This window comes from Lygodium microphyllum, chromosome 14 (genome assembly GCF_053477565.2).
Source record: "Lygodium microphyllum isolate KBCC chromosome 14, Lygodium_microphyllum_v1.1.10, whole genome shotgun sequence".
Taxonomy (NCBI): Eukaryota; Viridiplantae; Streptophyta; class Polypodiopsida; order Schizaeales; family Lygodiaceae; genus Lygodium; species Lygodium microphyllum.
Window position 1 is genome coordinate 37,881,933 of NC_141148.1, and position 12,069 is coordinate 37,894,001.

The 12,069-nt window shown below is 41.4% G+C and overlaps 1 protein-coding gene across 1 annotated transcript; it reads right to left on the bottom strand.

The window, feature by feature from the left end:
• Positions 1-7,621: 7,621 nt before the first annotated feature.
• Positions 7,622-10,753, bottom strand: LOC148025510 (uncharacterized). The gene is made up of 2 exons (XM_087692680.1): positions 10,322-10,753; positions 7,622-9,788 (listed from the first exon to the last, which is right to left on the bottom strand). Exons 1-2 carry the CDS (start codon positions 10,436-10,438, stop codon positions 8,343-8,345), a joined length of 1,563 nt encoding a protein of 520 aa, XP_087548806.1. The 5' UTR covers positions 10,439-10,753; the 3' UTR covers positions 7,622-8,342.
• Positions 10,754-12,069: the final 1,316 nt, after the last annotated feature.

Consider the following 12,069-nt stretch of genomic DNA (forward strand, 5'->3'; position numbering starts at 1 on the left):
TCTCTAAAGCATTTGAGCAGTTTTGTGATAAGCAGGGTATTAAGTGTTGATTGACTGCCCTTTACATCCCACCCCAAAATGGTATTGCAGAGTGCATGAATAGGATGATTTAGAAGAAAGCCCATAATATACTTAGCCAAATAGGCTTGTCATAACATTTTTGGGCTAAGGCAATCACTAGTGCCATATACTTAATAAACAGATCCCCATGCATTGCTATTAGTTGTTAGGTTGCAAAGGAGATATGGTTTGGAAAACCTCTATTATATACTCATTTGCATATCTTTGGATGTGAGGATTTTTGCCATGTTCCCAAGAACGAATACAATAAACTCAATCCTAAATGAGTGAAATGCATCTTTCTTGGTTATGGAGATGTAGGTGAGATAGGCTATCACCTATGGGATCTGCATGCTAGGAAGGTCATCCATAGCCATGATGTTATTTTCCATAATGAGAAGAAGATGCATAAGAAGTCTAAGTAGGTAGTTGAGATACACAAGGTGATATTTCTAGAGGATTCTCCTATTACTGTACAACCAGAGCTAAATAGCCTGCAGCTCTACTGGCCCATGATCATGATGTTAGAGAGGATATATATGCTCCACAGCTGGTCTACTAGAGATAGATGTCAACCTTATCGATTTGCACCCTCCATGAACTATCTTATGGTGACATTCTAGTGAGCCTTTTACTTATGAGAAGGCCATACAAAAAGTTGATAGTTACTCTTGGAAGAGGGCCATACAATCAAAGTATGACTCATTGAAAAAAAAACCATATATGGGAACATGCATTGCCATGCAAGCGAGTGTACAAGTTGAAGAGTACTTCGGGATGCCCCAAGCCAGCATAAAAGAAAGATTGGTTGCTAAGGGTTTTAAGCACGAGCATGGTGTTGACTTTGATGATGTCATTTTTCCTATAGTAAATATAACTACCCTATGATCATAGGGAATTCACTATATATATACTCTCTATATCATGTGCGTTCAAGGCCTATTTATAAATATCCTTGTTTATAAAAATTTTCTTAATAAATCATAAGCCTTTTCTATTCAATTTGTAAGTAACCCCTTTATATGGGACCCTTCTATATGTAAAAAATGTGTAAAAATGGTATTTTTATAATCCCTTATATTGAACCCACCTCACATGATAGATACATATATTCATGACTGATCTCCCTAGGCCTATGATTGGTGTTGGCCTTGGTTTCTCGGTTAGATCTGGATCTCTATCAAATGGATGTTAAGATGGATTTCTTACATAGGGACTTGCATGATGAGATTTATATGCAGCAGTCTAAGGGCTTTCAAAAAAAGGGTAGGGAACACCTGGTGTGCAAGTTGAGAAAGATTCTTTATGATTTTAAACAAGCACTTAGAGAATGATATCATAAGTTTCACAATCTTACTCTCGTAGTGATATGGTGTCTCTATACGAAGAAGGCTCGTAATGGTAGCCTTATTATATCGATACTTTATGTGGATGATATTTTTATTACTAGGAGAGCTCACGATGATGAGTTAGATGCTTTGAAAACTGAGCTCAAAAAGAGCTTTGAGATAACGGACATTGGGTAGGCCTCACATATTCTTAGGATGCACATCACATGTGATCGCTGTCAATGGCTCCTTTACTTTTCATAAAACTAATACATACAAAACATCCTTGAGTGCTTCCATATGTAGGAGATTAAGCCTATTGGTTGTCCTTTGCATTCCCATGTGAAGGTTAGTAGGGCAGATTGTTCCCAGTCAGATGACTAGAAGATCGAGATGGCCAAGATCCCTTATGCATCCATAGTGAATAGTTTTATGTATACCATGATAGCCACTTGCCCTAATATAGCATTTGCAATGAGAATTCTGGCATGCTATATGGCTACACTCAATCGTTAGCATTGGCACGCCATGAAGGGTATCATGAAATACCTAAAAGCCACTGTAAACTCATTGCAAATATGTGCATTTTCTATGGTGGTCAAGATACTATAGTCGTGAGTTATATTGACTCTGACTATGCAAGACAAGCATATAGTAGAAAGTCCACCTTTGGCTATGTCTTCACTTTTATTGGAGGGATTGTTTCTTGGATGTCGAGGATATAGAAATGCATGGACTTATCTGCTAGTACTGAGGAAGAGTATGTTCTGAGGCTGACAAGGAGGCCTTATGGTTAGGTCATGTAGTAGCAGATCTTGGTAATATTGTTACTCCTACACTACATTCGAATTCTACGAGTGCTATTTAGTGGACCAAGAATTTGATCTTCCATACAAAGACAAAGCACATTGAGGTGCATTCTCACTTCATCAAGGATATGGTAGACGAAAAGTCTAGTGAGCTTGTCAAGATCACCACCTTGTATTTACTTCACACTACGTGACTACATATCTAAATACTGCACGTGGACTGTCACTTTATTTTTTTAGTGACTATTAAATAAGGGAAGGTTGGTCACATGTCGTGACTATTGGAATTCTCACATACAATGTCTTTGTTTCTTGCTCTCTTGCTTTATCCACCATAGCTCTTGCTTCACTCTTGCTTCCATTTGTATGCTTCCACTTAGGCTCTACCTTTCAAAAAGGCTATCATAACCATCCAAAAGGTCACATACTTATTCAACAGAAATGTCTATAACCAAATCCATAGTACCCAAACCAATGTATTCCACTGCTATCATATACGAGACAAACAAATGGTCACACTTACCTTCTTTTAAACTTGTAATATATTTAATTTTAAAAAATGCCTCTAATGATAGTAACATTCCTTGCAAAAGTGGCAAGATAATCAAATCAACAATAAGCCAAACTTCTATCGGCATCGAGTATCAACCTCCACTACAAATGCTACTAGCAGCTCAAGCATAACCATATCATCCAACACCAACTCTAAGCAACAAACATGAGCCAATTCAAAAGCAACAATGCAAAGAAATAAGACGAAGCACTTTATTTACAGCATAAGATGCCAACAAAATAGGAAGATATACATAGGCCACACGATGAATGTAGAAAAAATATTCCAGCAACACAAAAGAAAATAATTTTTTTAAAAAAATACATCCCAACCTACCAACCATACGAAGAAAATTTTGAGGTCAACATATAGGCAACAACTCGTAACATAGACAAGGCTAGGAACTTGAAGTAGGACACAATGCTAAAAAGGAATGCAACTACTATAAGCTACAACCTATATGGACACCCAACGAGATTGAAAAAAAGGTACTTTTTGAATAGAAAGAACTTAATTTAGTATTGTACGTGATATATTCCACGCTTCTTGATATCGAATAAATAAGTACAATTGTTCCATTTTTTGCATTATCTAGGGCTTTTAAAATTTTGAATTTTGACTAGATTCATCATTTCTTAACTCCAAATCAAATATTCAATTACCATCAATAGAATTACTACCTTTTAGTATCTGAATATCTTTTACCTTCATTTGATCTTAACTATTTTACAAAAGATTTAAAATTTCAAAAAGCATGTATGTTTTATGCTCAACATTGATTTTTGAGCAATAAAAAGTAAACTACACTCCTCCAAACTCTTAAAAGACAAGCAGCCGACTGCACTTGCCAACTTAGTTGAATGTTGTGTTCTAAACATTCGGATGGCACAGAATGCCCTCATTTAGAAAATGTTTCCTCTTTTGGCACAATTTTAAAGGCAAGACATAGTTTCTATTCCCAGAAACTATGGCCGGGTGGAACCCTTCCTTGCAGAAATAGAAACCTTCATCAAGCATCTGCCCTAATCATCCTCCCATCAACCCAACTATATTTGATTAGCAAACCAGTACTGATCGCATGACGCCCATCAGACCCCCAGATCAATCCTTCACGTGCCTTTGTATCTATCCTCAGAGAGCCAACCTTGGTGTATGGCAGTCAGGTGACAGCCCTAGTGAGTGTACTCATCAGCCAAGCTGGGTCATGAAGTTCTAGCTCCACCCTGATCATCTCATCGTGAATAATGGCACCTCTGATCATATCACTATTGATCATGAGCATTATGCTAATAATGACGCTGATTATTATCATCGCAACAGCCAGTCCCATGGTCTTCATCATCATATCGGCCATCATCCCATCCAGTAGCTAGCAGCAGGTTAATATTCTGTTTCATCATCCTCATCGTCATGGTCATCATCATGATCCTATCAACGACCACCAAAAGTTTGCCGTGCCACTTTATGTTCGTGCTGGGACAGGCATTGGGCATTGTGTCCTACCATGGCGGCTTGTAAGCAATGCAAGGTCTGTGAGAGAGCCAAGGGTGGCAGGCCATCTCTTATAGCTGGAAGTGGAGTTTCCTAGTCAAGAACTTCAAAGTATCTTTACTCAAAGACAAAGTCTAGAGCATCAACCCTAATCATGGCTACTCCACCACTGACCGTAGCATCTGAAATAGCATCACCCCAGTAATCACCACCCTTGATTCTGCTACTTGTAGAGCCACCAAGTACACAGATTAATGACCCTGGAACAAGGTCACTAGTGCATACAATAAGTTTTGGACATTTTTCCGTTTGGGATAAGGGGTCTTTACCCTTGGCTTACCCTATAGCGTTCAACACTGTGAGCTTCTTCTCTCAAGACGCACCGCCGGCAACAACCCCCTCCCCCCAACTGCACCTAGCTAGGTATGCAGTCCCTCCCTTAGAGAAGCTAATGACATTGTCGCAAATTATTCACAATGTAGGAATATCATGTGAATTTGTCTAACATTTCTCGTGGTAGTAGAGGGCTGTCTGACAACATAATCCGCACGCCATACTATCCTCATCCAGTCTACAAATGCAGCATTCAGTTGTGCATGCACAACCTTCATCACTCCCACATGCACACTTTGCTGCTAATTTGTACTGCTCCGATACGCAAAAGTGCGGTTCATAGTATCACATTCAATGCTTGTGTAGATGTTTTTAGACTAATTCATTCGTTCTCATTCCCTTAATGTTCATTTCATTTATCTGAGCACTTATTTGTTGTTGGAGTTCATACTTCTGTGCACTTTGTTAGTCCACCTGCCTTCACATGTTGGAGGTAGAGCTAATTAGATGAGGTTCATCCTCATCAGACCCTTGTTTTTTATGTTATCTGAATTGGTGGGGGTTTTGGCAAAGAGCTGCCTAGCAAATTGATTGAGAGACCTAAAATGGGGATAGTTCTATCCTGTGGGGGCCCTTCCCAGCTCCCAGTTGTGTTCTTTGTGGGTACTGTCAAGGTCTTTCCTTTTACTTTTATGTGTCATCTCGCCAACGCACTATTTTAAAAAAACGTCTAATACATCTAATATTGCAAAACCCCACCAAATGGCATAACACATGCTATCCTTCAATGCTTTTCTCAAAAGCTTATAGATGCTGTCTGTAACCATTATCCTCCTACTCCAGCGTTTGTTTTTTTGAATGTTATGAACCGAGCTCATGTGGTCAGAAATAGGCCTTGTAGATCATATCACAACATATCTCATGGGATTCTATGGTCCAACAAGTACTTGTATGATTGACTCCTGTATATGGATTGACCAACTGTAACAATATGACTCATATCTCAACTACAACAATATAACTCATATCTCAACTGTCTATGTAGTGGAGATCCTTGAGATTCAAGATATAATGAAGAGATGAGGAAATAGAACTCAGGCTGAAGGGGATCCACAAGTTGAGTGTGTTCAGCAGTTATAATATATGTGCCCGGTGCAAAATGTGTGTTGTCATGGCCAAAGCACTAATGTTTTTGTCTCTTTAGTTAAAACAAAATAAAGCCTCTCTTCACCTCAGCACAAGGGTCTAAAAGCTCAAACCTTATTGCTGCTTGCCACAATCATGCATGTATACACGGGTGACAACATTCAATTGGCTTCGATGAAGCCTGTGCTGTCTAATGTCTTCCTTTAACCATGTTTGTTGGTCACTACTGTCTTGTAACAGTCTTTATGACCTCTCAAGCTTTTGAACCATTCTTTCCACCACCTTTGCTGCTTGCCTAGTCTGCATGAGTCTTAGTTGTCAATGGTCATTCTACAAAATGATTAAAGATTACCCCCATACTGTGACCAGCTTGAGTTTGCTAAAAACACATTCAATGTTTGTCATATCAAGATTTGGTGATGTGCAGTATTGGGCTCACACAAGCCAAGGACAGCAAAAGTGTTGGAGACTTCCTGACCTGGTTGGATCGCTTGCGCAAAAATGCCCAAGATTTGAAAAGCTGCCTGCATTGCATAGCTACCATTTACTGAAATAAACAACTTCACAAGATTTCAAAGACATTCAAAAGCCACTCTCTAATCATATTGCACTATTCAAAACAAAGTGAATGGTGCATCATATATTAAGACCAATTCATGCTGCAAAAATAGGTACATAGTACTAAAAAAAGCCTATAAAGAGTAAAGACTCAACAGCCATAATTGCCCGAAGGCTGAAGAACATGTCATGAAAGAGCCACGGCCCAAGTGGCAAGGCTAATAGTACATACAAGTATCAAGTCAAACTGGGCTAAAACCATCACTTGGCAGTGGGAGGCATGCTGGATTTACAGCATTCCCTGCAGCTTGAACGTTCCAGGTTGGAAAGCTGTCCAATCCATCAAGGAATGGCATTCCCCCATTCCATGGCCCCATTCCTGGCATTCCATGTTGCCGTGTCGGAATAGTGAAATGTGCAGACTATCTTCAATAATACCACATACTGTCACCCATGTCCATGTTACCATTAATGCATTGAAATCTAAATCCTGGAGTGGGTGGGTGAACAACATCATGAATGGGAGAAATAGTAACTGAATGTTTGTATGGTCTGGGCAATAACCTGTTTGGTGCTCCCGAAGGATGAAATGTGTGATACTAGCTGGGTGGTACTGCATCATGTTACATTTGGTGAGAGATCACACTGCATGTGGCAATGTTGCCAGGCAGTCCAGAGATTTAGTCATATTAGGTTATGTTGACAGGGATTGAGAGATAGCACTTGCACAAAATGATGATGAACAGTTGGGGTTGCATGGGTTGCAGTCTCAAGATATGCAGCTCATTGGGGTGAAGACACAAGATATGAACATCGGGTCTCCATGGTGCCAACCAAGATGTTTAAGGCTTGAGCCTGTCAATTCAATTCTCTCTTATTAAACAGGGATATCAATTCACTCAGGGTTATTGTGGTGATTGAAAGGAGGTGTTGGCTCTGTCCTCTCTCTAAGGACTCCCTTTGCAGGCCCTGACTTTCTAGACAAGTTATATTCATTGTGTGGACAAATCTGCTGAGCCATGTCCTTACCTCAATCCAGTATGACTCTTTCCTGAGGCTTGAGCTTCACAGGGGTAGTCTCTGTGTGACGTAGGGTCCCAGGCTATTGAAAACAATAATCGATGATTATTTTCAATTGATGTGCAATGGGTGTTACATCAAATTGGTGCAGCCCACTAGTGCAAACAATCAATGCTTCAAAAAACGGCACAGTGAGGATGCATGTGCATATATACATACAGTAACCTAAGAGATTGCATAAAGGTTCAGAGAGTCCATGATTCCCAAGTATTTCTCCTGTGTTGCAACGCATTGACTTCGTAAAGTTAAGAGAATCAAATAATTACTCAGGTTTCCTCCCAAGAACCCTGCCTCTGCAACAACTGTGGGGATGCAAATAATTATGCAGGTGTCCTTTTGAGAAAGATTGTGAGAGCAAAAAACACCTGTATACCTAAAGGAGCCGTAAGATTTCACGTTACCACTGATCAGCATTCAAGGATGACAGAAGAAACTAGCAACTTCCCACCACAGAAACCATAAAGAGCTCTCGTCCACAAAGTCTATCTTGTGGTTCTTTAAGCCCATCAGAGGTGGCCTTCAAATATCATCAAAAGGACCAACACTTGTGCAACGCATGACAAAACTATATAAACGACCTGTGGACTAGCCAAAGTCAGATAACTACTACAGTATCTTTACAAAACCTTAAAACTCCATGTGTGTGTAGATATTACAGTTATTGTCACATGGTGGGCACTTCCAATAGCCCACCAAACACTCATCCTCAAGAGAGTGGCACTGTCACAAAGTTATAAAAGATATATTAACACAAGAGGCCTGACCCCTTATGAGACACAGCCAAACACAACAGTTTAGTGAAATGGGTTATACCATATATATGCAGTAGTCACATATGGACCAAATAACAGTGCCAGTCTAATAACCACTACTTCCGTTAAACTGCCTGGGCCTGACTAGAATTGGTAGTCTCATGGCAAGTATTGAAATGCAACTTTGCTGCGTATGCATCCGGATCTCAATTTTGGTTTATACAGCCTGAGCTCACTTCCAAGGCAGCATACTGATGGTTGAACCACTCGAGTGAGACAATAAACTAGTCTTGCTCTGTGCGGAGCTAATGGCTGAGGCCTCAGGATCAAGTAGCCTTGAGGTTTTTGAGACACTGGAGGCAGCCTCTGTCTCATCTTGGGCAGGACGCTTGCCAAGCATAGCAGTGACAGTGGCAGTAGTATTTGCATGGTTTCCCGCAGCTACAGAAGTTGTAGGTGCCATGGCATCAAAGCATGTCAATCTCCAACCCTGAGGACCTAACACAGGTGTGGCAGCAAAGGGTGCCCATGGCCACAGCATGTCCCCAGTCACCAAAGTGTTGCTGGCTACAGCTTGCTGGGGCATCTCAGTCCAATACATGTTATACAAGTAAGGCAACATGCCCTCAAGACCCGGCACTGCCTGCCCCCCACACCAACCTTGCGAAGGCCTGCCTAAAAAGGCTTTGCCATTGCTGCTTAGCGCCTCCAAGTTGGAAATAGAACTTATCTCAGTTGTTCGCTCATGTGATGGAGAGCTACACAAAGAGAGATCATGAATTTCGTTTTTGTTGCTTGACCCATTGTACCCACCATGAGATACAGTCATCACTCCATTAACTCCTGTATATCCGACCTCATGGCTGGACTTGATTTCACTTGTTTCAGAGAAATCTGTACACAGAGTCATGTGAGAAGCACTGCTTTCATCATTTTGAAGATCCTTGACAGTATTACTCTTGGGGAACATACTATTTGAGATGACCTGGGAGGCCTTTAATTCACTCTGCAAATCCAACTGAGACCCAAACGCTGGCTGTTTATACTGCAAAAATGGCTGTGAAGATCTGAGTTCACCCATGCCACTTTTTACATCTGATGGAAAAGAATGGCGTTGATTCAAGTTGGTAAACCCACTTTGACACTCCAATTGAGTTCCCCCAAACAGGTCTAGACTTATGGGAGGGGGCATGTTAGTGGTGCAGGAAGTAGCCATTGATTCAGCATCTCCTCTCTCCTCTCTTCTGTACAGAAGACAGTTTGGAGAGAGAGCCTGCCTGACAGCATGCTTGCTCTTCCTCTTCCCGGCACCAATCGGAACATTTCTAAGAGTCCCCCCCGCCGTCCAGTAGCGCTGGCAATGCTTGCAGAAATGGCGAGGCTGATTCACATTGTAGTTGTTGAAATAACAGAATTTGGTGTCCAAACTATTGCAACGAGGACATTGCACAAGCTTTTCCGGCTTTTTCATGGCCTTCTCTTCAACCTCGGAGCGAGAATCCCTGGAAAGATTCTCAGAATCCCTTGACAGATTCTCACTACTCGTGATGGGCTGCTGTTTGGTTTGATTCAAGACAAAGCTTTGGTTGTCTTCATCTTCGTCAGAACCGCTACTGCTCATGCCGAAGGAAGCCCCCGCTTCATCAAACCCTCGAGGGGATAAACTCTCTTCTTCTTCCTGGCACAATCAAACAAATAAGTTAAGACAATCACCAACCCAGAGCCTGGCTAAATCACCTGACAGATGCTAAATATGACTAATCGCATGTTAATAACCAGGGTTTCTCTACCATCAATCATACTGTCCACCATTGCAGTAGAAGCTTCTTACGCTAACCGAGAGCATGGCTAAATCACCTGACAGGCGCTAAATATGACTAATCACACGTTAAAAATTAGGATTTCTCTACCATTCATCGAACTCCACTCAGCCGACACTAGCGATTCTGCTACTCTTCTGCTGTTTTCTAGTTGATCTAAGATGAGGAAAAAATTTTCCTGAATCCCAAAGCCTTGTTGAACACGATTCCTATCAGGCTGAATACCAGGTAACACACTCTCTTGATAGGTGATGAAGGTGCAGCCCCTACATTTTACAGAAGCAACTGAAACCATCTAAAGAATGTGGGAGAAACTCTATTAAATACTTGGCCGAAAATTTTCACATGCATCCAAGCCTTACATTGGGAGTGGAATTGAAGCGAAGCTAACCTTGATTTCAATCACATTAGCTAGTCCTGGGACTTGTATCATCTTGCCAAACAGCATGATCTGAGGATCCTCCCCTGCTATGGCATCCTTCTGGCAGCTTGACGATGGAAAGGCCATGGACAATTTTGGGATGAGCAGGCTTAGCCTGTAGGGGTTTTGATGTGAGCAGAAGGAGAAAAGGCCAATCGAGATAGAAAGAGAGAGGGGGGGCGTGTTCTGATAAGCTCAAGAATGCAAGCCAATGTGCCGTGGTTGGAAAGTAGCAATAATAACAAGGAGCTAGATTGCTGCTGAGATGACATTCAGACTCGGATTGAAAGGACAGGCACAAGACGAGAAGGAATGGAAGAAGGAGAAGAAGAAGAAGAAGAAGAAGAAGAAGAAGAAGAGCATCCCGGCTCTGATGCAGAAAGCTCTTTTTTACAAGCACATGAGAAAGAATGGGCAGGCTATAGTAGTAGTAATAGTAGAAAGATGAAAAGAAAAGAATACAACCCGCATAAAGAAACCTGGGTAAAAGGGGCGCCCACCAGAACGACTTTTTCCAGTAGTTGGGCATGATGCTGGTGGGCCGTCCCGCCTGCTTGGGTCTCGTATTGATCATTGATCACATGCGAGTTCCCGCCTGCGAGTTCTCGACAATGGAACTCGCACTGACCCTCAAATTTGACGGTTGCAATGCCCTTCAATGGGGGTTTTAGGGCCGTGCCATGCTTTAGTCCCTCAACTTGAGGGAGTAGAAAAGGAATTCAAAGTAGTATGGCCACACCTAAAATTACTAACCATGGACCCCACTTGTATGATCCAAGAGAGAGAGAGAGACTCTTTTAGGTGAGAAGAGCCATCTACAGAAGAGAGTGAACGGTGGTGCATTAAACCTTTAGAAAGAGAGGAAAGGGTCTTGAGGAGGGACTCGGGAGAATACGATCCTTACCAATCCATGATTTCCTCATCCTCTTAACTTCAACAAGTTCTCGGAGTACGTCCATTTTTGGAGGAACTCTAGCAACTCCAAAAGTTTTAACACCAAAGTCAAGTGTGGTTAAGTAAGGCATATGTGCATTATTAAACTTCATTGCATAGACTTGTGGAAGTAGCATTTGCCTAAGCATGCCTTGGCTCTTAGAGCCCTCCCATATACAAGTTTATCGACTTATGGGAGACAAAGCATGGACTTGTGGATTTACAAGCACACACAAGTTGAAGATCTTTGTGGATCCACACAAATATCCCTGATAAGGAGATGAGAGATGGGGCTTTATAAAGAGCTTATGGATAGTCAGGAAGCCATGTTTAGAAGGCCACATGGATTGACTCCTCAAAGCTTATCTAGTATCCTCAAAAGCTATAGGCGAGTTGCACGCAACTTCATGACTTGCATTGATGGTAGAGAGAAAAGGCATGTGATGGGGTACCCTCATTTTTTTGGGTACTTGATGCATTACATGGAGGTTTCCTTCTCATGGGGTTGTAGTCTACACTACCCGGATATGTGTAAGTCATTAGTAACTATGGCGATTATGGTGACCTACATGTGTTGCTAGTTATGGCATCTATGCGCAAATAATTGCATACCATGTTGACTTGTGCAAGTAGATTTCCACTCTTACTCTTCCCCACAAGGGCAAAGGCTTAGACAGAATCTTCATAGCATACCTTGCCAAATTTATGAATAACAATTAGAAGTGGTACTCTTGAAAACTACCATTCAAAAGCTATCTTTTCAAATATGATACTACTTGCTGCTC